The sequence below is a fragment of the Melospiza georgiana genome, chromosome 6, assembly GCF_028018845.1.
Source record: "Melospiza georgiana isolate bMelGeo1 chromosome 6, bMelGeo1.pri, whole genome shotgun sequence".
Lineage (NCBI taxonomy): Eukaryota > Metazoa > Chordata > Aves > Passeriformes > Passerellidae > Melospiza > Melospiza georgiana.
Genome location: NC_080435.1, coordinates 25,864,308 through 25,889,884, shown reverse-complemented (window position 1 = coordinate 25,889,884; position 25,577 = coordinate 25,864,308). Strand labels below are relative to the sequence as shown.

General features: G+C 37.9%; 1 protein-coding gene across 1 annotated transcript in view; it reads left to right on the top strand.

Annotated features, from left to right (window-relative positions):
• Positions 1 to 957: 957 nt before the first annotated feature.
• The window catches only part of LUZP2 (leucine zipper protein 2), an 82,854-nt gene continuing 58,234 nt past the window's right edge, over positions 958 to 25,577 (top strand). Inside the window, exon 1 of the mRNA XM_058026513.1 lies at positions 958 to 1,227. Within this exon, the coding sequence (XP_057882496.1) occupies positions 1,166 to 1,227 (62 nt within the window). The 5' untranslated portion in view covers positions 958 to 1,165. The remainder of the gene's footprint in view (positions 1,228 to 25,577) is intronic.

Genomic DNA, 25,577 nt, shown 5'->3' with positions numbered 1-25,577 from the left:
ATTAAGGGACAATACTAATTTTAAAAAGTTTTCCATTCATTTCAAACAGCAAATTTCTGTTTTCTGTGATGGAATACAAAATTACTCTGCAATAAGCAGCTGAATGCAATGAGTAACCAGTTTAAGGAAATTTTTATTTCATGCTTGTGATGTATAATGTAGTTTCTGGATGTCTTTTGTAAGGGCAGAGAAGCCCATAGGTGACCACATATCTTTCAAGTTTCTTGTAATGAATACAATTCATTCATTTGCAGACAAGTTTGTTTGATTGGGGTTTTGTGGTCTTGCAGAGAAAGATTCCTTCTGTTTAAATCTTTTACTTTCATATGATTAGCCATCAGATCGATTTGTTTTATGGTAGGCAATTGTCTACACACTGAAAACACTTTTAACCAAATTTGCTGATTTATGTAATTTACGATTAAGATTGGGAGAATACAAACTCAGGAAACAGGAGAAGGGTATTTATTTCTTTGAAGGTCTTGTCCGTTGTTTCAGGTGATGAAGGGCTTTTAGCGATGACATTGTTCTCAATCCCATTCTGGGATTTCAGCGATGACATTGTTCTCAATCCCATCCTGGAAGCTCTTTCTGCTCCTACCTCCAACTCGACACGGGGTGAATGACACCTGACTGAATCAGCAGCTGGTGTGTTCCAGCTTTGCAGAAATGACACGAGGCTCCGTGTAGCGGTGACAGGCTGCTCTGGGGCTTGACACCCCCTTGGAACAGCTCCTGTGTTATAGTCGCATCACATCGAGACACTAACAGCAAAATACCGCTGCTGGTTTAACTGCGCCTTTCTCATTATTTTTTTAATTTTTTTTTTTTTTTCTGTTCCAGGCAGGCTTTCCCGGCCGTTCCGGTGGGATGGAGCTGCGGGCCTCACGCCGTAATCCCTGCCGGGCCGCCCCTCAGGGGCGCGTCCTGGCGCAGCCGCCGGCGCTGGAGCGGCGGGGCGGGCTCGGGGCTGCCGCTGTGCCCTCGTACCGCTGCCGGAGCTCCATCCCCGCTGCCAGAAGAGCTCCATCCCCGCTGCCCGAGCTCCCTCCGTCTGTCTGTCTGCCCTGCCGGAGCCTGTCCGCAGCGCCCCGGGCGAGGCGAGGCTGGAGGAGACGCGGACGGAGGCGCTGTGAGAAAGAGCAGCGAGCGGAGGAGGGCCGGGATGAAATTCATCGCTGCTTGTTACGTGCTGCCTCTGTTCCCTGCTCTGGTCCTTGGCACTAGGTGAGTACCGACAGCTCCTTTCCTCACAGTGCTCCTGCTTTGTTTCCTGTCTCATGTTCAGTGCTTGGAAGATAAATAATACAGATTTCAGGTCTCGCTGGGATGATAAGTTTAGAGCAAAGATCGTCTCTGATTCTTTTCTGTCTCGCTCCGCCTCCTGAGCGTGTCAAGACTGAATGTGATGCTTGTTGTTTGTTTGGGTCTTTTGGTTGGTTTTTCTTGGGGTTTTTTTTTTTTTTTTTTTTTGCTGGTTGGTCGATTTTTGGGGTTTTTTTTATGCTCCTGTGTAAGTGACCCACAGCTTTGCGGGATGTAACAAGGCAGTGACAAATGTAAGCCTTATGTGTAGAGCAGTTAAACCAGACAGGCTCTATTTCACTGTAAAGGCAAACAGGTGAAGCTGAGAATTGCTAACGTTTTCCCTTCTGGAGTGCGAAACACTTGAACAATCTCATCTCAGGATTCTATATCTGAATAATGACCAGGGTCTGTCTTTTTTTACTGTGAGATATTGTAGTGTTATCTCAATGCCAGTAAATGTATGAAAAGTTGCTGCAGTCTAGAACAATTCCTTTCTGTGAAAGTGAGAAAATAGGAACAAAATCTATTGCAGCTACGAAATAAACCTGATCTGAGCTTGCAGTGTTCTGATAAAGTAATGTGTTGTGCTCACTTGCTCAGAGACAGTATATTGTCTGTGTTGTCAGTTCAGCAAAGAAAAGGCAAAGCTGAGACATCTTATCCCGTTGTACATCTTGATGTACACAGATGGGAAATTAATGTTGGGTACAGAGCAGATCTATTATGATACTGCTGTTTACACTGCTCAACTTCCAGTTCCTCATCAGAAAACCAAGCTGAGATTTTGACTGTGATATTTCTCTGCCGTGTTGGGATAATAACATAGAAATAAGTGTGTAATAAATAGTAATGAGTATTTAAAGCATGGTTTTGGAGGATATACATGTGTACATTTTCCAGGAAAATGTGACTTTCTCCTTTATACTGTGTCTCCTGTAAAATGGGCATCAAAACAGCCTTTTGCAGAACAATTGCATGTTTTAAGGCTTAAAACATAAGGTATTCACTGAGATGTAAAAAGAAAAGAAAAAAAAATGTGTGCCTGCTACATAGTCAAGTAAGGGGCAGCAGGAGCTGCCTACACAGGCAAAAAATAATTGAAAATTTCTGAACAGGAAAATGTCTGAATGCAGGAGAAATCAGGAAATTGCTTCAATTATCTAGTAACTTCCTTACTTCAGAATGGGTTTTTATTGGGACAAGGAGACAATTTTTTTTGGTACCATTTCTGGTTAGGGCTTCCACAGTGCTGGTCCATATGAGCCATGCTGATGTGCTTTGGAATATAGCCCTTGGAGGAATATATTGTGATTCAATTCTTCTGATTTAATAAAAGGTTTAAGGAAACTTTCACTGGCAGTCATGTGAATTAATTTGGATTAATAATTTTATGCTCATTAAAGAGTGATGCATCCTTGGAAGAATAGTTGAAATGGAGAGGAAGCACCAAACCAGCTTTTGCAGATGCAGGTTTGTGTCTTGAATGAGCTTGTGCAGATTAATCTGTACAGAAAAGAGGTATGGAAAGTTAAAAACTGTCTGAACATTCATGGGAGTCAAGGTATTTAGTGTAGAGCACTAAAATTGAGTCTTTACCTTTTTGAGCAAATGTTACCACTATGAGAAATGAAGCGTAGTTAATTCTGGATAGTTGTCAAAAAAACTAATAAATTCAAATCCTCCCTCAACTTTCAAAAAAATAGTTGTAAAGAATATCAAGAAGTTGAAATTGGCATGTGGATGCTAATTATGAAAATCGTAATTCTGAGGAGTGTGTATATTTTTGTAATAGCACAATGTTGTGACCTGTGATGGTTTATGTTCTTAGGTAATGAGATGAAAATGATCAGTGGGAGGGAAATTCCAGTTAAAGTTCTACCCAAGTATGGTATGTGTTGCAAAGTGAGTTTTGGTACCAGATTGGTCATCCCATTACAAAGGAGGCTGAAATTCTTTCATAGACCTGGAGATTTATGAAAGTCCTGGTCTGTTCTCTGCAGCAGTCACTTGGTTTTAAACTGGCTGTGGAGAAGTTCAGCATTTCAGCAGCACACAGAGGAAGTTTCAAACATGCAATGATGTCAACATGCCATTTTCTGGGAAGAAATTGTGCTTTAATCTCCTTCAGCACAAGGCAGTTAATGCTTGTTGCAAACCCATGCCTCATTTGTTGGTTGGACCCAACAAGGCAGGATTGCAGGACTGGTTTTTCTTGCAAAAAGTCAGAGTGCAGTATCTTTCCATGTGAAATTGCTTAGCTTAGGCAAAATACTAACTTTGCAGGACAGAGTTTTCCATCATGAGGATTTATTTTCGTTAAAGTTTGTACTCTGTTTCATGCATTGGTACTGAAATGAGTGAGCACAGTACATCTTGCAGAGGTGGACAGCTCATGGGTTTTTGTTCCTTGTCAGGCAGTGATGCCGTCCTTTTTGCACCATGTTATGGTGATTGTTGTGAAAGATCTCACATGTCTTCAAGCCTCATTGCAAACAAATATGAATTAATGAGTTAAGCTATGTTAAGGCAACCTGTAATCTTTTCTTACTTGATAACACTTAAGAAGAGGAAAGTACACAGCTATCACCATTATTTCATCATTGTAACTTCTAAACTTGGTCTAAAATCATACACATCAATCAAATTGCCATAAGATTACAGAAAGTTCATGATTTTGAAATGACTTATCTTTTCTGCATTATCTAAACTGGATTTTGGTATGGCTTTGAGACACAATGATAAGTCTTAATCATATTTCTGGTCGGTTGTGGTGCCTAAGAGGTCCTAAGATTGAATTGAATTTGTCTGTCCAGTTAAACATGTATGTTTTGATGGTGTAAGCAAAAATTACTGCTCTAAAATCAGTCTCTCAAAATGCAAAGAGGAACTTTTTTGAAGACTATTTTAGCTTGGTAAAAAATATGAAATTGGTGCTTTCTTGTCCACTTTTACATTTCTTCTGACATTTCACTTTTGGCACATTTAATGTGATAGTTGTTGTAAGTTGATTTTTTTCAAATGATGCTGAAGACAACAGAGGATTTCATGTGACATCAGAAATGAGTTTCACTGTGAGTTCAGGGAGTAGACACAGTGCAAAGTAAGCTCAGGCTGTTATTCTGTGGCCACTTGCTTGCTTTTGTGGCCCCAAATACCTGGATAGTCTGACTGGAATGCTGCTTGTAGAAGTGAATCTTACATGAGGGCAGTTGTTGGGGCCAGTAATGATGGTCCAGATGATCTAGTGAGACCTCCCTACTTTTAGCTAAAAGGACAGTTTTCTGAATATTATTTGAACCTTACTATTGAAATGCTGTATACCAAATTTTTTTTTGTCTGAACAACAAAATAAAATTCCTTAGAAGAAGGCTGATGTGAAACAGAGCTTTCCTCTTTTTTTTTTTTTTTCTTGTGACAGTGCATTCCTTTCTGTCCACATGTGAAATATGACAAAGATGCAAGACACTGAATAGTTTGATTGCAGTAGAATGCTTCATAGCAGAGAACAGGACCGTAAGCACAACAAGATGCACTTCAATAGCAATTGTAATGTTTCTACTGCAGCAACTCATTTAATGAATGTAACACAACAGGGCTGTAAAAGGCAGAATTTTTTAATTGCGGAGAAGTAGCTGGTGGTAGTTTTTTTCTAAAAGTGCAGTTAGTTGTCAGTCTTACTGCAGTGGTGTTACAAAGCAGTCTAATACAATGGCTTGAGAATAATGCATCTTCTGGTTTTTGTAGCGGGGTAAAAGTAGTGTGCTCATTTCAAGCTGATTAATGAATGTACAGGTGTTGATCTGGTAGATGTCTACTGTTGGAAGTGATAAAAAAATGATGAATTTCCTAATTAAGCTTGAGAATGGTTGAGCTTTCCTTGGATGTAGTTTTTAGGTCAGCTATTTTCTTTACGTTTGTTGGGTTTGGTAATTATTTTTAAGGGACTTGAAAATAATTTTTCCCTCTTTTCAGATAAAGGTGTGTCAATACCTCAGCTGTCTGATGTTACTGCTCTGGCATGGAAAGTTGAAAATCTGAAGATTAATTCTGCACAGTGGTAGTAGGCTACTTATTTAGGAGAAAATGAGATACTGTATTTTGCTGTAGGTTCTTAACATGCTTTCTGAATTCTTTCAGAAATGCTTTCAGGGGTAATAAAAATAATTTTTCTTCTGTGTGGAGTTCACAATTTTGTTGTCTAAATTTTCTGGGCCCTAAAAGATTTCTGATTTCTATCAGTGGATGATGATGCTTGTTTGGTTGATGGCTTGTAAGGATTTATATTTGAGGTACAGATGTAGTGTTTAGGATGTGACTTGTGGTTGTACTATAGCTGTAAACCATGTGCTTTTGTTTTGGGCTGTGTTTAAGTATAATGGGTGCTTAAACCAGTGGTGCAACTCCATAATTTCATGGAAAGTGTTTGGCTTGATGGCTTATGAGAAAGTGCCTAACACAGCAAACTAGAAGCTGCTTGCAGCCTGCTGCCAAAGGAACAGAGAGAAATGCATTGGCAATATTGATGGTGCTCCATATATCTAAGATCATGAGCTCAAACTGAAAATCCAAAAGAAAGTCTCAGTTTGGCCAGAAAAACTAAAAAAAAAAAAAAAAAAAGAAAAAAAATCTTCTGTGATGTTGGCATTCTGCTTGTTATGCTATGTATAATGCATTTCTGCCCAAGAGACTTGCCATGGAGTTACTTTTGACATTTTACTGTGTTCTTAGTGTTTAGAAAAATTAGAATGCTGACACTTTCCTGTGTCTCATTTATTACTTCAGAGTCAGGACAGAAGATAAGGACGTCCTAACCGAAATTGTAATCCCTTTTTCAGTGAGATGGTGAGCTCAATATTATTTTCTCAATTTAATAGAAAACTGTTCACAGACAGTATTTGTTGTGATGTACCACTCTGCAGACAGAGAAACCTCATTTATGCCACTTGTCAAAGCAGTGTTTCTTCCCATTGTCTAGTTTGGCACAATGGGTGTGCTGTCTTATAAGGGTCAGAGTGTAAATATTCTCTGTTTGGAAGTCAAGTGATATGCTTGTTGGAAAGCAAAAGAAAATTTTCATGCCATCCTTCAGTATTAATATTCTGCAAAGGTTTCAGATGTGTGTTGTTATATTTGCTATTTCAAACGCATTGGAGGGCAAGTACCTTTTAGAAATACTGAAGAATAAATATGACATTTCATCAAATAGCATTTTTTATGTGCTTCTGTGATTCTTTTACTCTTTCTTTACTTGCTCATCTTCCCCTTTACATAACTCCAGTATTTTTTTAATGTTTACTTTTACTGGTTTTTATCTTGGCAATATTTTTTGTAGTGTTCCCTCTTTTTCTGCTGTATTTTTAGATACAATAATTCAGTCAATCATTAGAGAAATCAGCATGTGAATCTTACAAGCTGAAGAAATAGGTGTGTACAGAATTTATTGAGATCTTACTTGTTGATATTGATTAATAATTTCTATGGAAAAAAGTAGAGAAGTGTCAAAAAATTCTGGTGTATTTTGTCTTCATGTGCTGTCTTAAGAAGAAAAGACTCATTTGCTGCCAGCTAGTATACATTACCCAAAATGCTGGTTTTTCCAGCCATTGACGTAGTCTTGTTGTTATTTTTGAATGGTCACATTTAGTCAAATTGTGGTCAGTTTCTTTGCAGGAAACAGGAAGGTTTTCTTTGCATTTGTTAACTATGGAAGTGGAAGAACAGAGTAAACCTGCTTTGGACAGATTGAAGCACTTAGAAAGCAGAGCATGTATTTGCTGAGTCACATGTAATTGCAGAAGTGAAACCTTTCCCTTTTAGTTGGAGATGGAACTGCAGGAGAGTATCTTTCTATGCCTCCATTTAAAAGTCTTCCAGGCCACCACACTTCTATCCATGACCCAAATGTCTGCCCTTGCTTTGACAGCATCAAAACACCTCCTATGCAACAACAGGGAAACAGGGATTTATGGAAACAGGGCCCAGGCTCTGTAATTGTAAAATCACACATAAACAAATCATCAGTAGGTTTTATGGTGTTTATATAACTTATTTTGGTGGAGGGAAGGGTGGCAAATTACCTGGTGTACCTGGTTAAACAAAGTAGTTTATTCATGCTTTGTTGTTTAATGCTCCGTAGTTGATGCAGTTCTTCAGGTGATTTGTGTTTTTGTTGGTATGAAAGACTACAGAAGTACGAGCTGTGACTTTGTACCTCAGAGTTGCTTGGTGAACCAAGAGCAGCAATAAACCCAGCAATTACACTATGCTCAGCATGTATGCATCATCCTCATCATGTTTGGATGATTTTGCGGCCATGTGTTTGTTTCAGGCTAGTCTGTGGCAATAAACATGGGGGAAAAAACTGAGATTTTACTGAAATGTGGAAGAGAAAAGAAGAAAACTATGCGGAGGAATTGAGCTGACAAGACTGAAAAGCAGCAGCAGCTGTGCTCTGGTAGCATTAGATTGTTAAGGAAATTTCTTGCTCCTGAGGCAGTGTAATGAAATGTGTGCTTGATGTGCAAAGAGAGACTGTCTCTCTTGAAAATGGAGAAAAAAAATCAATTTTTATACTGCTTCACTTAGATTTTTTTATTAAGAAGTATTTTTCAGGATGGGGTGGAACTCGGCACGGGTGCAATATGTTTAGGTGTTTAGCAGCTGAACCTTTGAGATGCTGTCCTGAAATGAATCAGTTGATAATTAATTGTTGTTTTCAGTGCCAAAGTTTCCAAAATAGCCACTGTATTCGTACTAATTATCAATGGCTGGCATAGTCCCTCAGTCCTGCTGTACTTGTACCCCTCTGTTGTATGAAGAGTTCAGAAGCTCCTGTTATCTCCTTGTCTGAAAATAGATACTGTTGTTTTTTTGTTGGTCTTGATTTGTTTTCTTCCCCCTTCTGTGAAGGGAGCCAACATTTGCCAAGGGACCTGATATTTTTGAGGGGCTTAATATCTGTAATCTGCAATAGATTTTCTTTTAAGTGTGCTGAAAGAGTCTAATTTGATGACTTCTGAATTTCAGAAGGAGGCAGCTGGTTAACTGCACTAACCTTTTGAAACTCTGAGACAAGAGCTATATTCTTTGACACTTAGACTGTTCTTTAGGTGCTGAATGGCAGGGGGGGATACCAAATAGCTGTGATTGTTAGGAATCCATCCTGACCTCTTTTGGAAGGTTTAGCCTTGCAGCTGTCTTCATGTTACCCTCAGCCGAGGAATAAGATGATTTGGCTCAGTGCGAAGGGTGAGGCTTGGGTAATTAATCTGTAACCATGGTGCCTCAGTGACTCAGGGAAGTGAGGGAGGGTCAGAACCCGTTACAGCATTGCTGCTTTCCTTCTCTTTCCTTAAGCATATTTCATGTTGCAATTAGTGCAGCCTATGCAATTTAATTTGTTGACAAATCAGTCTCAAATTCCACTTTCTGTGAGGTCACTGCATTCGCATATAAATATTTAGGAATATATGGATACATATGTGTTCATATGTGAAAAAAAACCATTGTCCTCAAGTGCATAGATAGTAAATAGAGACTCGTCTGCTTTTTTGTTTGCTTGTAAAACTCATCTGCTTTTTTGTTTGCTTGTAAAACCACTCTCTGCTCTTCGGTACACAGCTGTGCTGTATTTGGCTCAGGAAAGTTCACGAAAGCAGACATTTAATTTAATTTAATGTATTTCATTTACTCTGTTCCCATTTCAAACATCCTAGTTCTTTCCCTAATTTTTACTTAGATGGAGTAAATACTTTGGCACAAGGGCAGACTCTTATCTGTTCCTGGAAGAGCCGATTACAGAAAGAATTAAAATGCTGTAAAAATTAAATAGTAAGAGCAGTTTTAAAGAAATAATAGTCAGTCCATTTGACTCAGGAAAAACCTTGCATTTCTATCTGTTTTAATATCATAGTGTGTAGTGTTGCCAGTTGCATATGTACCAAAACTGGCAAAATTTAAATAGCCTCTGAAAAGAGCTAGGAAGATATATAGGACATGTATAGCAGAACTAGGGGTTTAAGGAATATCTGTTTCCTTTGTATGAGGTGACTGCTGCATCACTGGCCTATAAAACATAATTGTAACTGTCTAAGCCATTCCCATCAAACAGGGGATATACAGAAGTGGATACTGCAGTCAGGTTTAAATATTTTAGTGTTCACTCACATGGTCTGTTTCTTTGTTGTTAAATCTTGCTGGTAATGTCACATGTTAAAATGGTACTCTTAAATGTAGTGGGAAACTGTTCCCAAAACTATTCAGTAATTACAGAAGTGGAAGTTTTTAGCATGCTAGATTAAACCTGCTGGTACTCACTAAAGTTTTATTAATAAATTACACAATTGGCACGGATATTGGTATGTTACTGCCTGTCCTACTACATAAGCACATGGGAGTGTTTTAAGATGGAAAGAAGGGAAGGGTGCTTATTTCTAAGGACTAGAATAAGGATGTTTATCCTGGAAAAGTGCTGCCTTGCCTCTGCATGGCCCCCTTCTCCAGCAGCCTCTTTTTCTTTCCCACAGTGTGTTGAAACACACACATTTTGCCATCTTTTGGGTTTCTACACAAGGTCATGGGAGTTTGCCTTGAGAATATTAAGTGGCTTGGCAGGATTACACTAAAGTAAAGTAAAACTTGAATAACAGCCTGTAGCTTTAAATCAATTATTTGATTACCTTCAGTAATTACTCAATAAATCACCCATTTGATCCCTTCATAGTCATTGTAACATCCACTGAGTTCATGAATCCCCACTGATGACAGAACAATATCCTAGCATCTTCCTAGCATGTGGGAAAAGAGAATAAGAAATGGGCATTCAGTATAGCAACACCTGAATGAAGACAACACTCAGTTTTTTTTAAAAGATATAATTCTTCTCTTATTTAAATACAAGAGAGTTACAGACTTTTTTTTAAATTCAGCTTTTGCTATTTAGCTCTAATTTCTCTAAAATAGAAAATCTCAGCGTTAAAGCTTCTTGTGTGAAAGTTGGCTTTTTAATTCTTTTAAAATTTGCTTCATATTTAGATCCTTGAAGATACATTGAGTGAATTCTAGTTTTTCTTTTTTTTCTTTGTAGCCTTTATATTTTTTTAATGCACATCAGATTTACTACTCACTTTAAAGCCCGTAGAACAACAGTAACTGTGGCATGCATAATATACAGATCTGTCTTTTTTTGGTCAACAGGTTTCTTGTTTTACAACCAGCTAGCCTATTTACTTGAGTTCTGTGGGGGAAGGTCATACATCTTGTTTATTTCATTATAGGGAAATAAGGAGAAAGGGGACATTCTTGACACAAGATTTTGTCACTTGTGTTATGGAAATACAGGCTTTGCCCTCTTCCCATTTTACTTTTAGTGTTTGGTGTTCTGAGGGATACTGTTCTTAAGCAGTTTTATAACTTTTTGTGTAAGGAGTACAAGAATTACCTGTCCCCACTTTATGGCATCCCACTGCCAAACACGCAAGAGCTCTCAGGTATACAAACCTTTCTAACTTACCTTCCTTTTATAGTTCTCTGAGAGTCATCTTATCCTGGGAAATAACAGGCATTGTTCTTCCACGTTTGTGAAATTTCTTTTTATTTTCTGAATGATGTTTATGAAAATTTTGTGCTTAATGGGTACTTTAATTTTGCCCTTAATGGGTACTGAATGGGTGTTATAGTAGTTGCAAGACACCTAGTGTGCACCTGTAGCACCTCCAGTTCATTTATTAATTTAACATTTTAATCCTCTGTTTTAGAAGTTTTGTTTTTCTTCAGATTTCTGTTTAGAGTGGTTCATAGGATATTGCTAGGCCTCTGCATAATATGAGGAGGGGAAATACCAGCACTCATCAAATTAGTATTGTGAAATACAAAGCTGTGTTTCGTGTCGGGTACAAACAGGTGACATGTGTATTTGTGAGTGCGAAATGTGTGGAGACTGACAATGGCAGGGCTGTGAATTCTAATAATAACTGAGGAGAATAAAGCATGGAAAAAGGCCTTTGAACCTATCTTTTGTTTGCAATTAACCCTGGTTGATTTAGGAGCATTAAAGTGTTAAAGATGTTGCTTTTTGCTTGCAGTTAATACATAAAGAGCTCTGCAATAATAACCTTTTGAAGTATAATTTTAGAATATTAGTTATATCCTTGATACTATAGCTTTGGAACATATATAAAGGAAATATGCTTATCTCACGCCTTATTGAAGCAGAGAAAAACAGCTTGAGAAAGGAAGATGAATATCACCTCAAGGATTTATAGTTTCAACCAAGGGAAGCTGGACATCACTGTCATGAGATTTAGAGTCTCTGCAGTTAAAAGGTGGACCCACATCTGGGAATCTAGACCCCACCAGATGGGATTTGTGTTTCTTCTTTTGGAAACTGGACCGTCACCATCTGGGGATACTCCTTTGAGGTACATCCTGAGAAAAACTAAATCACAATAGTGTATAGAATTCTGATGTAAAAATTGGGAATAGAAACTGCTGATGAGTAAAAATTGGAAATAGAAACTGCTAAAAAAGCTGATGAGTGCCCCTGTAAATACCTGTAACCATCAATTATTGGTGTGCAGTTGGAGGGAAAACTTCCCCCGCTGTACCCAGCACTGTATTGCTCATACTTTACCGTATTAAATAATAAATTGCTTGCTGCTTGAATATTGGCCTAGTCAAGCTTCTTACTCACAACAGTACTGAGCTTGATCATGTGCCTTCTAATATGCTGAAGTGAAGAATGCAGCCATGGCAAGGCTGTATTTCCATTTCTCTTAGAATTCAACAGGCAAGGCAAAAAAAATGGTTTGTACCTGTAAGTAATTGGGCATTGAAAGTCAATAGGAAGAGTTGTACATCACACCTGAAGGATGTTTCTGTTGAATATTGAATCTGGATATTTAATGTTGAGGTTGTGGCAGAATCTGTGACACCAAGAAAAGAAGAAAATGCTGCCCATACAAGGCCCAGTGTCTGAGGTCAGTGCCCTATGGAGGGCACCAGCTTGGAGAAGGAGCCATCCCTGTTTCAAGGAGAAAACCCAATATGCTAAAAAAGGCTACAGATGCAATTGGCAAGCTTCTCCATATAGCCTGTATAATTTCCCAGCAACAGTATAGATTCAGACCTGTGAAATTGCTACAGAGGTGTCAAGTACAGGGGGGAAAATATAGCAGAGCAGTCCAACTAGTACTTGTGCTATGCATTTAACCTGCACAACATTCATGGAGTAATGAGGACAGGTAAGGCTTTTAAATAAGTTCACCATGAAAAAGTCTGGCTTTTAAACTCAGGACTCTGACAATTTTTAAGCCACCCACTCCTCTGGTTAGTTTTAATCCCAGCAGTCAGAAAGGATGTATTGCCAGGTTCAGCTGCTATTGAAACTGTGTGTGGAGCAGTGTGCATTAAATGGTCTCTACAGCAAGCAAATGGAAAAGAGCAGCACCATGAATTGGGAATTTTCAGGCTGCTGTCATACAGAAGAGTATCTCAGACCTATTTTGTCAGGGTTTTACTTAGGAGCTTTTTGTTTTTGGACTTTGTGTATGGTTAGCAGTCTTTGATGTCAGTAGATTAACTTTGGCTATAGTAAGTGTAGTGTATATAACTGGCTGTTTTTTCTAATGAGTGTAATAATTCATTCTCTTATTAATTTAAGATCATGACATTGGATCATGTCTCTCCAATGGAAATAAGGGAAAGACAAAATTTGTAATTTTTTTCCCACTTCTGTACATTCTAATGTCATATCATAGCTATTTCTCATCTCTTTCTTTCTAAGTGAAATTCAGGTCAGTAGTTAAATTTGGCTTGAAAAAAAAAATTAAGGGAAAATGCATTTGTATATTCTTGAATAGCATGACATTAAATCATTATATGATTTAATTTTAATTTTATAATAGTAACTATACAGTCCAGTAGAACTTTATAGGTACTATTTAAAGGACTATGTGAATCAGACTTCCTTGCTGCGTTCCATTTCAGTGTGGACTTACATGGTACTGCATACCACACTTGTTACATCTACACCTACTTTGTCAGAAAGATACCCAGCTAATAGCTAGGCAGGGGATTGACTATAAAATTGAAGTCTAATTGAGGTAAGACTTCAGGTTAAAAATGAATGGCAAAGAAAAAATATTTGATTGTTGTTTCAATTTTTTTTAATAGAATATTCAGCATAGCTGAATAATGTGTTATTTTTACTTGGAGTCTTAAAAGGGTGTGCCTAAATTTATTGCAACAACGTATGTTATTGACTAAAAAGAAATAGATTTGTTTTCTTCTCTTCAGAAATTGCATTTCCAATTTAGAAAACAATTCTTTTTACCAATTGGAATGAATACTCATGTTTTAAAACAGTGTGGGTGGCTTTTCTACCCTGACCAAAATATTGAAGTATATCTAGCATGAGTAGACAAAGATGGGTGTCCAGTGAATTAGGAAATAGAAAACAATTAAAGCTGGCACAGATTATTTCTATAGCTTTAAAATGCTCACATTTATTTTTCTAAATAATCTGTTGGATACAGATATATTGGATCATCTAAAAGGATTGTACTATACTGATTATCAGGACCACTGTCAAAACAAACAGCAAACCTGATTTTACTGCTTTTCATGCCTCTATGAAACTTCTCTTCTTGTACCTTTAGCAGACAGGACTGTTACTGCATAAGCAGGTAGAAGTGATAGAAATTTGGAGTGTACAGGGCTGTGGAGGCTGAGCATTGCTGTTGTTATTGTGGAAGTGGACGTTGCTGCAGATCCCAAGAGATCTGAGGCAGGAGACTTCCCTTATTCATTGTTACAGGAAATGCTGGAGTGTATTTTATAATTCCCTTTAAGAAATTTATTTCATGTATTTTTAAGAGACTAAAAAGTTTTATTTTAATTTTTATAAATTCATCACTAGTTAAGCAGAATCTTAACCAACTCTATTGAAAGGGCTCATAATATCCCTGAACAGAAGTGCAGGCAGGAGCAGCGTTATGTGTGGACAAACATGTGAGAACCACAGAGAGAGGCAACCAGCAGGTTTTGAAAAGACAATTCATATTGTCATTCAACAAAATGATTAATCATAAAACATCAGTTAGATGTGTAATTTCTTTTCTTTGGCTTAGCTTTGAATAGTCAATTTGGAATTCAGCAGCAAGTAAGAGGATTTGTAGAAACTGAATTAATGTCCTTCTGTTCTTTTAATGTCTTGTAAACCATAATTCCAGAATCACAGTGTGTAACAAGCTGTTTGTACAGTCATTAGGTGACTTAAAAATTTGATATGCTGTAGTTGAGATCAATTTAATTAGAAGTTTTTTCTAGAGGTATTTCAATGCAGACTTTTAGTTTTGTTTGTTTCTTCTCCTGACGTTATTGAATAGAAATGCCATAAGATGTGCAGTGGGACGTGGTGCAGTTGCCATCAGAGAGGTGTGTTGGGATGATTGACGTGGCTGGAGTCCTGCTGGGGATGGCTGCAAGCCCTTCAGACAAGCAAGGAGAGGCTCTGTACCTGAGAGAGAGCTTTGAGTGCATGGATTGTAGGAGTGAGCCTCTGTGAGGATCAGTGGGAATGCTAGCAAGGCAGATTGGGAGTGTGTTGTGGGCCATCCAGCCGGGATGAAGAGGGAGATGAACTATTCTGTGAGTAGCTGGCTAATGTTCTGTGCTTCCTGGCCATTTTTCTTTTGGGAGACTGACTTGCCAGGTGCCTGCTGGAAATGCAGCACATCATGGAGAAGGTGGTCTGGGAGGTTCCTGGGGTGTGTGGAGGGGAAATTCTGGGCTGAGCTGGCAAGTGAGCCTGCTGGGGTGGTGCCTCGCTAGACCTCCTGTTTACAGAAAGAGAAGGGAGGGTGGGAGGTGTGGTGGTTGGGCACAGTGCCCCTGAAATGATGGCTTTTGAGTTGTGGGCAGGTAAGGAAGGGTGTCAGCTAAATATCTGTCTTGGACTTCAGTGTTGGGGTACCTGCCAACTTCTGGGACTCAGGCTGGGCCTTCCCAGGGGGCTCCCCTCTTGAGGGAGACTCTCCTGGAGGGGTCTTGTGTCAGGAAAGAGAGACCCATGGATTCTTTCAGTCTTCAGGTTCTTGTTTATTGTTATCTTACCTGGAGTTTTGCACGCTGTCCACACCAGGCTCTCTGTTATAAAGGACCACAGTGAAATAGAAGTGACTTCCTGCACAGCTGATGCTGTTGAGAGACCAGACTGCTTTCAATATTCTGCCTGAACAGTGTAAATTCTGTATTACCGTGTCAAGCAAGTATTTGGAGAGTATAAGAATACGATTTATGTGGCAATATTTAGCAATGACTCTTCATGAAGTACAAAAATAAAAAGTGTGAAAGTTATGGCATTGTCAGTTTCAGGGAGGAAAAAATTCATCAACTCTTTAAAGTCAATATTGCAAAGGATTTTTTTCATTTATTAATGAGCATATTAAGCAAAATGACATTATTGCAAGTCATTACATAACATTATTAATAATTACAAATGTAAATGTATTGGTCAGAGAAATGCTGAATTAGAGACATTGACCTTGGATCTTTTGTTTATTATTTCAAAACAGGAAACAAGTGGTGTTTAAAATTCAGCATGCTCTTGAGATTCTTGACAAAAGAAATCAACAAATGAAGCTTTAAGTACTTTGTAAGATTGAAAATATGGAGTATGTGTACTGTGGAGCACAGTAGTTTGCTGAATGTTCATACTTGGAAAAGTGATTTAATGCAAAGTAAAAACAAAACTCCAATCTCCTCAAACTTCAAATAATTTAATATGTTTTAATTGCTGAATTCCCGCTTAGTGTCAAGTTGTATTCAGAAATCTTCACTTTATGAGATCTCAGCTAATCACAGAATTCTTCGGATTGGAAAGAACCTCTGGAAATCATCTAGTCCGACCCACCCTCCAAGGCAGGCTCACCTGGCTCAGGAGTGCACCCAGGTGGGTTCTGAACATTTTCAGGGAGGAGATATTGCAGCTTCCCTGGGCAGCTGTTCCAGTGCTCCGTTAGCTTCAGCATAAAGCTCTTCCTCGTGTTGGGGTGAAACTTGCCGTGTTTCAGCTTATGTCCTGTCCCTGGGCACCACTAGAGAGGCTGGCACCATCCTCTTGGCAGCTGACCTTGAGGTATTTGTTAATATCATTAATAAATAGCATTAATGAGATGCCCTCTCAGTCTCCTCTAGTTTAAATAGGCCCAGCTCCAGAGCCCTCATCACCTCTGTGACCTCTGCTGCATCCTCTCCAAACCCCCTTGTCTTTCTTGTACTGAGCAGCACACAGTACTCGAGATGCTAAAGCTTATTAGCAATCTGATTCATATCGATATGCAGAATCCCTTTTTTACTCTGACTGTTGCTCTTGGGGCAGAAATTTTCTAGCTATAAATTTTATTAACTTAGAGTATACGTAAATGTTAAGGTTCACTTTTTACTTTCTGTAAGTAGATGTGAATGAGAGAAAATAAGTTTGAAAACTTGATGTACAAACACTTTCTTTTGCTATTTCCCTTTTCTCCTCAATGAGCAATTAAAAATTTATAATTTTAAGTTAGGTGGAGCAAACAGAGCAACATACTGGTCATGGATCTGTACCCCTACAGAAAAGCATTCAACCAGCTTATCTAGAAGCTGCAGCCAGTTTTGGGTCTGGAAAATAGCCAGGATTTTGTGATTTAGTCTGAGGTGAAACACCAATTCAAGCAATTGTAGTTCATAAACTATGAAGGAGGGAGGAAAGAATTACCACAAACACAAAAATACACAAAAGCCAACCCAAAGGCAAAAAATCCCATCAAACTCAAGCAGAGGAATTAATAAAAGCTGGGTTTTTCTGGCTTGAAGTATTATGAGATGCCAACTAAATTTCCCTGTCAATTTTAAGATATAAACTTATATTTCAAGTGCAGTATTAAAAATATTATGGTCTGGCTGGTGGTTTGAAACACTTCATCTTTTGGAAAGGCCTCTTTTCTATACCTAAGTGTTTTTCCAACCCAGAACATGTCAGATTTCATGACTGTACTGATTGTAGCATATCAAACAGATTAATTGAGATCACATATATTTCTTCATACTTACTAAATGGGTTTTTGATTGCATGTACATGTATTGTATTCCAGCTCTTTATGTCTGTGGTTCATTGTACTGGTAATTATATTTCTTGGCCCATAAGGAGAGTCTTCAGTGTGTTAGTGAGTTTTCTGGTAATAGAAGGTTGCTGCTGAGAAGGATGAACTGACGGAAGAAAACATTGGGACAATACCATGAGGTCCTCCCTACTTGTGGAATTTCTTGTGCTCAGGTTTTTGTTTCCTGTATGAGGGTGGGTTAGTGAACAGTGGATGTTTCAAAGTAAGCCATGTGCTCATGATTGCCTGGCAAACCTCTCTGTCCCTGTTTTGGGGACCAAGGCCTTCAGACTGTGTGGCTAAATACAGGCACTCAAAATATCCAAGAATAGGAGACCTTTTAGCAGAATTATTTTAGGTCTGTGCAGTAGCTGCACAGGTTTTATCTTTGCCTACCAGTGTAAGCAGACCTTTAAATTTAGTGAAGCAAGGGTTGTTGGAAGAGAACTGGGCACTGATGGCCTGTCTCGTGATTGAACAAGAGAAGCCCTGTTAGTTATTTCTGGAGGAAGGTGGAGGAGTAAGAATATCTTGGAACTTGTCACATATGGAGTTAGATTGTGCAGCTATAAGGAAATACCTTCTCAATAACACAAAAAAGAAAACCCAGCCTGCTTGTCTGTCACATGTTAAATGTTTTTTCTGGTCTTTATTCTGATGGAGGCTCCTAGGGGTTGCAGGACTTGTGCTCTGTGCTTTAATAAATCACATTGCATCCTGGTGCTAACAATGCTTCATAGAGAAGTGACAGTGCTCTGCATTCAAATGACTCTCCAGTACACAGGAAAGTGAATATCCCTGAAGTGGCCAAGGAAAGGGCAGAGGAATCCATACAGTCTGCCTATTCAATGCTGCTCTGTAGGAAAGAATGAATAATGCTAGAATTTGGCATGATCAACTGGGTCCCTAAATGATGTGCTAATTAGGGAAGCAGACAAAACAAGAGCTGTGGAAGCAAAATGTAAGTTTAAGCAAAAACATGAGTTGATATGAATGGGAGGTTTTTTCCATTATAGAAGTCTGCACTGGGTTTATATAGCATTTAGTTTTTTAAAACCTGTTATTCCTTGGCAGGCATTCTCCAAGGAAGAGATAATCTGCTATTTCATCAGTTAGAATGAGAAATCTGTGTGGTGTGATTAATAAACATGAACCTGCAATTAAGTAAAAGAGAGGTTTGCGTGGTGAAATAAAATAGGAAGTAAATGGTCCTTTGCTCATTTTTGCTCTTCCAGATCTCAGTGGAATTGTCCTTAACTACAGGGATCTACATCTCTTAATTGTACCTGCAATTATAGACATGAAGTACCACGTGAAGAAGCACTAAAATAAGGCTTTCAATCTTTCTAGTACAGATTCAATGAAGCAAAGAAAGTCTTGTTCCAAAATAGGTTCTCTCACCTGGTGTGCAATAGGCCAATCCATACACACAGTTGAGGTATGTGGTTTATTTACAGTTTCCATACAGCATGGAAAGGGGGACTGGGTGGCAAATCCATTAAGTCAGCACAACCACAAAAACTTTTCACTGTTTATACATTTTAATAAACAAAAACATTAATGTTCATTGGATACAAGTTACCTAGTTCTTTTGTTAATTCATATTCTCTCTACTATTGGTCAGTATTTCTCTCACTTTTCTGCATGCTCTTTCTTCTTTGAGTTGATTGGTTTCTTGGGTCAGTGCTTGTGATCTTTTTGTTAGAATTACCTTTTACCCAGCTGGAGCTGATTCAGCACAGTTACTGAGTTGTCCTTATTAGTTTCTTTTTTGGGGGTTCCTGCCAAATGCCCTTCTGGCCTGTAAATTTTGAATTCTTTGCGTCCACTATCAGTGGCATATCCTTCTTGCCAAGCTTTGTTAACCTCCCTCTAGGTCAGAGATCATTGAAGCATGTCCAGCCCTAAATGGTAACAAAGTCATTCTGCCAATTAGTAATTTGCCTTTCTAGCACCTGGACCTCCCTCACATATTAGCTGCTCTGAGTTCCATGGATTAAATCTCCCTTCTTGTGGATGAGGCTTGGAAAGTATACAAAGAGCAAACACTAAAATCATCCTTTCTTAAGAAAAGTTTACATCAACCAAATTTTGCAACAAGAAGAATGCCTTTACAAGTAGAAATCACAGCTACAAGAATGTAATATAAAAACCTATTCATAATGTTTGCACAAACATTTTTCATCCTATATTTTTAATCTTTGCAAGGAAATAGATTCACAGAACTGTGCAGTAGGTAGGGCATAAATCAAGCAAGGCCTAGAAAGAGCATTCTTAGAAATGCTCAAAATTTCAAAATCTGTTTTGAGATGACTCTAAAGAAGTTGTCAGTAACTCCATTGTTCCTAGTTTATATAGCCACTACCCATAAAAGCTCAAACCATCTCCTGTGCAAAAAGCACTTAAGTATCACTGAAGCTGGACCACAGAATTTCTTTCTGGGTAGGTGCTGAGGCTTGTAAAGACACAGTTTACCCTAGTACAGAAATGTGTCCTCTCAAATATGAAGTTGGATGTGCATTATATAAATTCCAGTTTTTTGCTAGTGTAGAGGGTTTCTCTGAGTACCTTAAACTGAGAAAACTCAGATACAAAACCTAATTTCCCCTGAATATCTGCCACTACAATATAGGTAATCTGCAATTCCAGAAAGCTTTTCCAGATTGTCTTTATCTCCTTTCCCCGTATTTGTCTCGATTTTCCCATCTCACGTGAAATCTCAGTAATTATTAATATGAATGTCAGTTTTCAGGTAGGTAAAGCTGTGTCATTGATGTCATTGTTCTGTTTTGCTCAGTGAAGTTGCTGTTTTCTGAGATATTGGTTTAGCATCTTGGGAAGCCTTGCTCCTTGTCATACAGGACTTTCATAAACAACAGTAGCAATATTGGAGGTAGAGAGACAGAATAGCTGCAAATGGAACTTGATAGTTATAAATATTCCAGATGCTTATAATTCAGTTTCTTTTTGAAAGAGTTTTCTCATGGCTGTGGTTAGCAAGGATTTTTTTTTTTGTTGGTTTGGAGTGGTTGTTTTCTTTTTTAAACTGGCACCTAATTAAAAATGAAGGCACTTGTAATGTGTTTTTTTAACTGCTGTTATAATCAGGTAATAGCCTCTAAAGAAAAGCAATAGAGATGTTAGTTTATTAAAGCAGTCTCCCCTATAATTTTAGTATATAGGGAGATCTAAATCCTGAAAGTTTAGGAACGACACTCAGTGCATGGGTTTTTTGGCGAATGTTATGAATAAGTAATCCTCCTCAATGTAATTATTTCAGAAGTCAGTGGCCTTTCACATGCAAGGAAACTGTCATTTTTGTACATCCTTTATGAAAGAGTTCTTACTTTCATAAAATGGAGTATGAAAGTAAGAACTGGAGCTGTCATTGTACCGCCAGCTTTCGGAGAAAGAAGATGACTGCTTATCCTGGACATGGTGTGGAAATATTTCCTCACCTATCAAAAACTTAATTCTATAAAGGACACATTTACTTTATCACACTGGATCAGCTTATTTGAGTAAATATAGATGTCCAGTTCCTATCCTCAGCTCTACTGCAGACCTGCTGTATAACCTTGGGCAAGTGACTGCACTTGTCTCTCTGGGCCGCTTGTCACCTGTGTGTTTTATCTGTTAAACAGTGTAGGGCAGAAATAATTACTTTTCATAGTATGTGGAGATGAGCCTTTCTTACAGGTGCCTAGGTAGCAATGTCAGTACTTCAGTCTATCGGTCCTACTGCTGAGCAAATAAATATAGTGTTAATATCAATAATAGAATTTTGGATGGTAAAGTGGAAAGAATACCTGAGTTCTAAGTTTTTTCACAGTAAATTATAATTGAGACTTTATCTTGCTTTTGCTGTATGTATTAGAAATAGTTCTCTTTGTTTACCTGCGAACCTTGGTTATTGGAAAAACAAAATCAAAAATAAATATCTTTAATCTCTTAGGCTCGGAAATAACAATACATTTGTCAATGAGGCGCCTTACTCCATTGAAGATTGTGCCACCTTTCTTCAGTTAGACTTTCATCGTATTTGAAAAGCTATAAACTTTTCTTATCTTAAATCACAGACTAGACAAGACAAATGTTTCGTATACATTTCCTGAAAAATCTCTTGAGTCTTAGCTAGTGCTTGTTGTAAATTCAAACTCATTAGTCAGTAAGACTAATGCAGTTGTATTAGTGGGAAGTAGTTAGCTGTTGTACTTCATTAGTAACAAAGTTGAACAGACTTTATGTAGCTTTTATAATAATGTGACTTCTTCATGGATTTCTCCTTATTAAGTTTCACCCCTATTTTTCTAGGACCTAAATGTTTGAGTACTGCAGGAAATGCTTTCTCCCAAAATAGTAAAATATCAGTCAGTAACCATTATACAAAATAGATGTAATTTTGCAGGTGTACGATAATGCAGATTTATGCTCTAAACTCTTCTCAGACTCAAGGTTTGTTCTGTTCATTCTAGTGCATACTCTATACTGCCTGCATCAAGTTGTTCACACCAAAATTCCTTCAAAAAAGTTATCAGTGAGTGACAGAAAGTTCTTGTTTACTCTGAGATGCTCTTTGATGTGTATTGCCTCTTTTTTCGGCAGTCATTAGTCAACTTCTGCTCAAGCACACCAAGACTGCAGTCTTTGGTCACTTTGTTCTTGATATTTTTGCATATCAAGAATACATACACAAATATTACACCATGAGAGTGAAAAGTCCAGGTCTGTGCTGCCTGTCATTTAATGACTGAAAAATTCAGCTGAATTTAGTTAAACCAAAAGCCATTCAGCAAAACCTGAAGATTTTTGTCTTTCATGAGGAAGATAGTAATAGGTAGCTTCAGAAAACCCCACATAAGTAGATCATATTAACGAATTGATGCAGTGTCAGTGAGATTATCCAAAACAGCAGTTGCAAATAAAAGTTTGCATTTGCATCTTGAAACACTGAAAGCTTCAATAAAGTTTGGAAGTTTTGACCCATGCTCTGAGACGCAGAGGTAAAGAATGAAAAGAGAAGATCAAGGTAGGAGCTCAGAATGCAGATTTATTGAAGGGAAAAGTTTCCTCTTGAATTTCCATCAGAAGAATGACTTATCTAGAATCATATATATTTGATATATATGTAGATATGACATATAGGCATACTGGCAGTTTTAGCATATGTAAAATCAACTTTGAAAAAGGCATCAGCTCTGTTTTTTTGTGAATGTTTATTAGTGTCTGAAAAACATAATTTTATGGGTGATATCCAACAATGTTTTAATCACTTCTGTATGTTATGATGGTTTTTCTTACTTTTGGACATGCCAGGTGTGAAACACAGCTTACAGAATAAGCAAATTAGAACTTGTGAACAAACACTCTGTAAATGCTGGATCTCTTCCAAAGATGCAACTTCTTTAATTTCAAGTAATGTCTGAACACCTCTTCTTACAGAAATGGCTTAGCATCCTTTATGAGCCATCTGTGATGCATGATAGAATTTTCCTGTGGGTGGTATGAAATGAAGAGGAAGCTTTGGGATGTTTTCCAAGCTTACTAACATTTTCCCAATGCCTGGTCCACTTGAAAGCTGGAATCACCATCATCTTGTGCAAGTTTTCAAAGAGCCCACAAAATCTTAGTAATTTCCTAGTGTCAGGTAGAGGTAATGTAGGAGAAGAAGTTTCATGTGCCTTTAAAGTTTATCTTATGTTGATTTAGTTTACTTTGAAAGGAATGAAGGACTGATCTGGTTGGAAGATATTTTCATTAGTTAGAAGGGCTTTAGTCTTGTCCAGTGCATAGCAACAATAATGATTAATTATTGCAAGGTAAATCAGTCAACCAGGATAATAGTTGTAGGTATTTCTAAACCTGAAAACTAGGCAAGCAGCAGTTCATCCCTTGAAGTTTCATGAAGCATGAACTCTGAAGTTTAACACATCAATGTATTTTTGATTTTAATCATGAGACAGATCTTGGAAAATACTGTATCTGTATCTCAACCCATTTCTGTTACAGATTCTTAAATAATTTTCAGTCTTAATTGTATGATATTAGTATCCATACTAATATTTACTATTAGCCGTTGCTTGTATTTTTCTTTCAGTCATTTGGAAGAAAAGTGAGGGGACCACGGATTTTAATGTACAAAATTGGAGCTTTTTTTATATACTCTAAACTGACTGATCTTGTTTTATCTGATCTGTTTTTTTTCTTTGATGACAGGACAGGTTGATATCTCGAGTGAAAGGACAGCTATAATGATTGAAATTACTTAAATAGGAGGAGTTCTGCTCTTTGGTGTCAGCAATTTCATGAGCAGTCAGCACTTAAATCTTACAGGAAAACAGTGTCATGCTTCTTTGTTGGCAGACATACATTTCCTTTTGTATGTGTTTGTGTACGGGGAATATCAAGGAACAATCTTACTGCAACTTTATCCAAACCCTGCTCCTCTCTCTCTGGATGGTTATACATACTCACTGGTGTTGACATGAAAAAGGAGAGGGGATCAGCTGGTAACAGTCTGTCTTAATACAGGGATAAAAGAAAGGGAAAGATGCTCCTGGATGTTGTCTTTCATTTGCTGCATTAACCAGTCTGACATTAAGGTCCACGTATGGACTTGGCAAACCAATTCCAAATACATTTCTAGTGTTATCTGCTGTGATTTTAGCTGGACTGAGAGCCAGAAAACTTTCAGGAGCTATTAAGTGTGCTGTGTCTCCTGTCTGTACAGGCTCCTTTGCTCACAGCTGGATCTCTGTGCACAGCAGCGTTGTGGCTGCTGCTGGCAGAGCCTTGCAGTTACCCTGTGTACCTGTGCCCAGGTGACTTTGTCTGGAGCCAGCTCTGGGCTCTTGGCTGCAGCTTGCACAGCACCAGAACTAACCTTTGTGGTTGTGGTGGTTTTCAGATGGCAGGAATTTGATGCACTGCTCTGGTGGCTCTGCTCAGTTATGGTAAAGGGCTTTGTAGTCTGTACTGGTAAAGCATTTTTCCTTTCCTGGGTTTTGGAGCTCCACTGGAGAATTCCAAGTCCAATTTCTAGACCTGTACTATTAACTGACTTGATAATTCTTCTTATTGATAACTTTGAAAGCAGAATGATGTGGGCATTCAGCAGTATCAAGAAACTGTGAAGGCTAAATGAACTTGGAGCTGCACTTTACATTAACTGAGTACTGCCATCTAGATGATAATGCCCAGATAATAATTTAACGTTTAATTTAGATAGTTTACCACCAGTTGTATTAAAGCTGTGTAGTCAAAATTTCTAAACTTAAATGGATTTTTCTAAGATTTCTTACTTCCTAGCAGTCTGTCACCAGAGGAACAGATGCACATCCTTGGTAATTACATGGTCATGCAGGTAAAATACTAGTGAGGAGTATTATGTTTTTCATCTCAAACTAAAACCAACATTATTAAAACCCCTTCTAATTGTTCAGGGAACTGTAAAGCTGTCCCCATGAGTGCCCTTGGAACCTGAACATCTCACCACAGGCTGAATTAAACATCTGTGGATATCCTGCAAAGGCCCTTTTTGCTTCCTTACCCTGGACTTTATTAGCAGCTGTTCCAGCTGCTGCAATGTGTTGTATCTGATGCAATGGAACAATTTCATCATCTGAGCCCCTAGCATGGTATCAGCCTAAATATCCTTCAGCTGATTTAGCTACCAAACCTCCATGTTGATCACTTGGCAATTAAACTTTCAGATTCTGGGAGGAAAAAAGGAATCCCTTTACAAAACAAAAAATTAGGGTTAGCTCTGCGATAACAGTAATTTGCATTGCTGTTTTAGGAAATGTGTTAAATAGTTAATGAATTATTCAGGTCTAGTTGTGTGTAACATTTATAGATTTTAGTTAGCTTTCCCATACTAAATTGTACAATTTCTTGCATATTTATTAGCAGAAAAGGGCTCATTAAGAAAACATGTTCCTTAATATATTATCTCATAAAAACAATAGCACTGTTTGTGATGTGTTTATTTCTTAATATTATTCCATATATATGTGTATATATATAAAATATATGTATTGTTATTACCTCTGAGATGCAAAAAGAATTTTAAAAAAAGAGAGAAAGAAAAATCAGTTCCGTAGGTCATATGTAAGGTTGATAGCTCATATA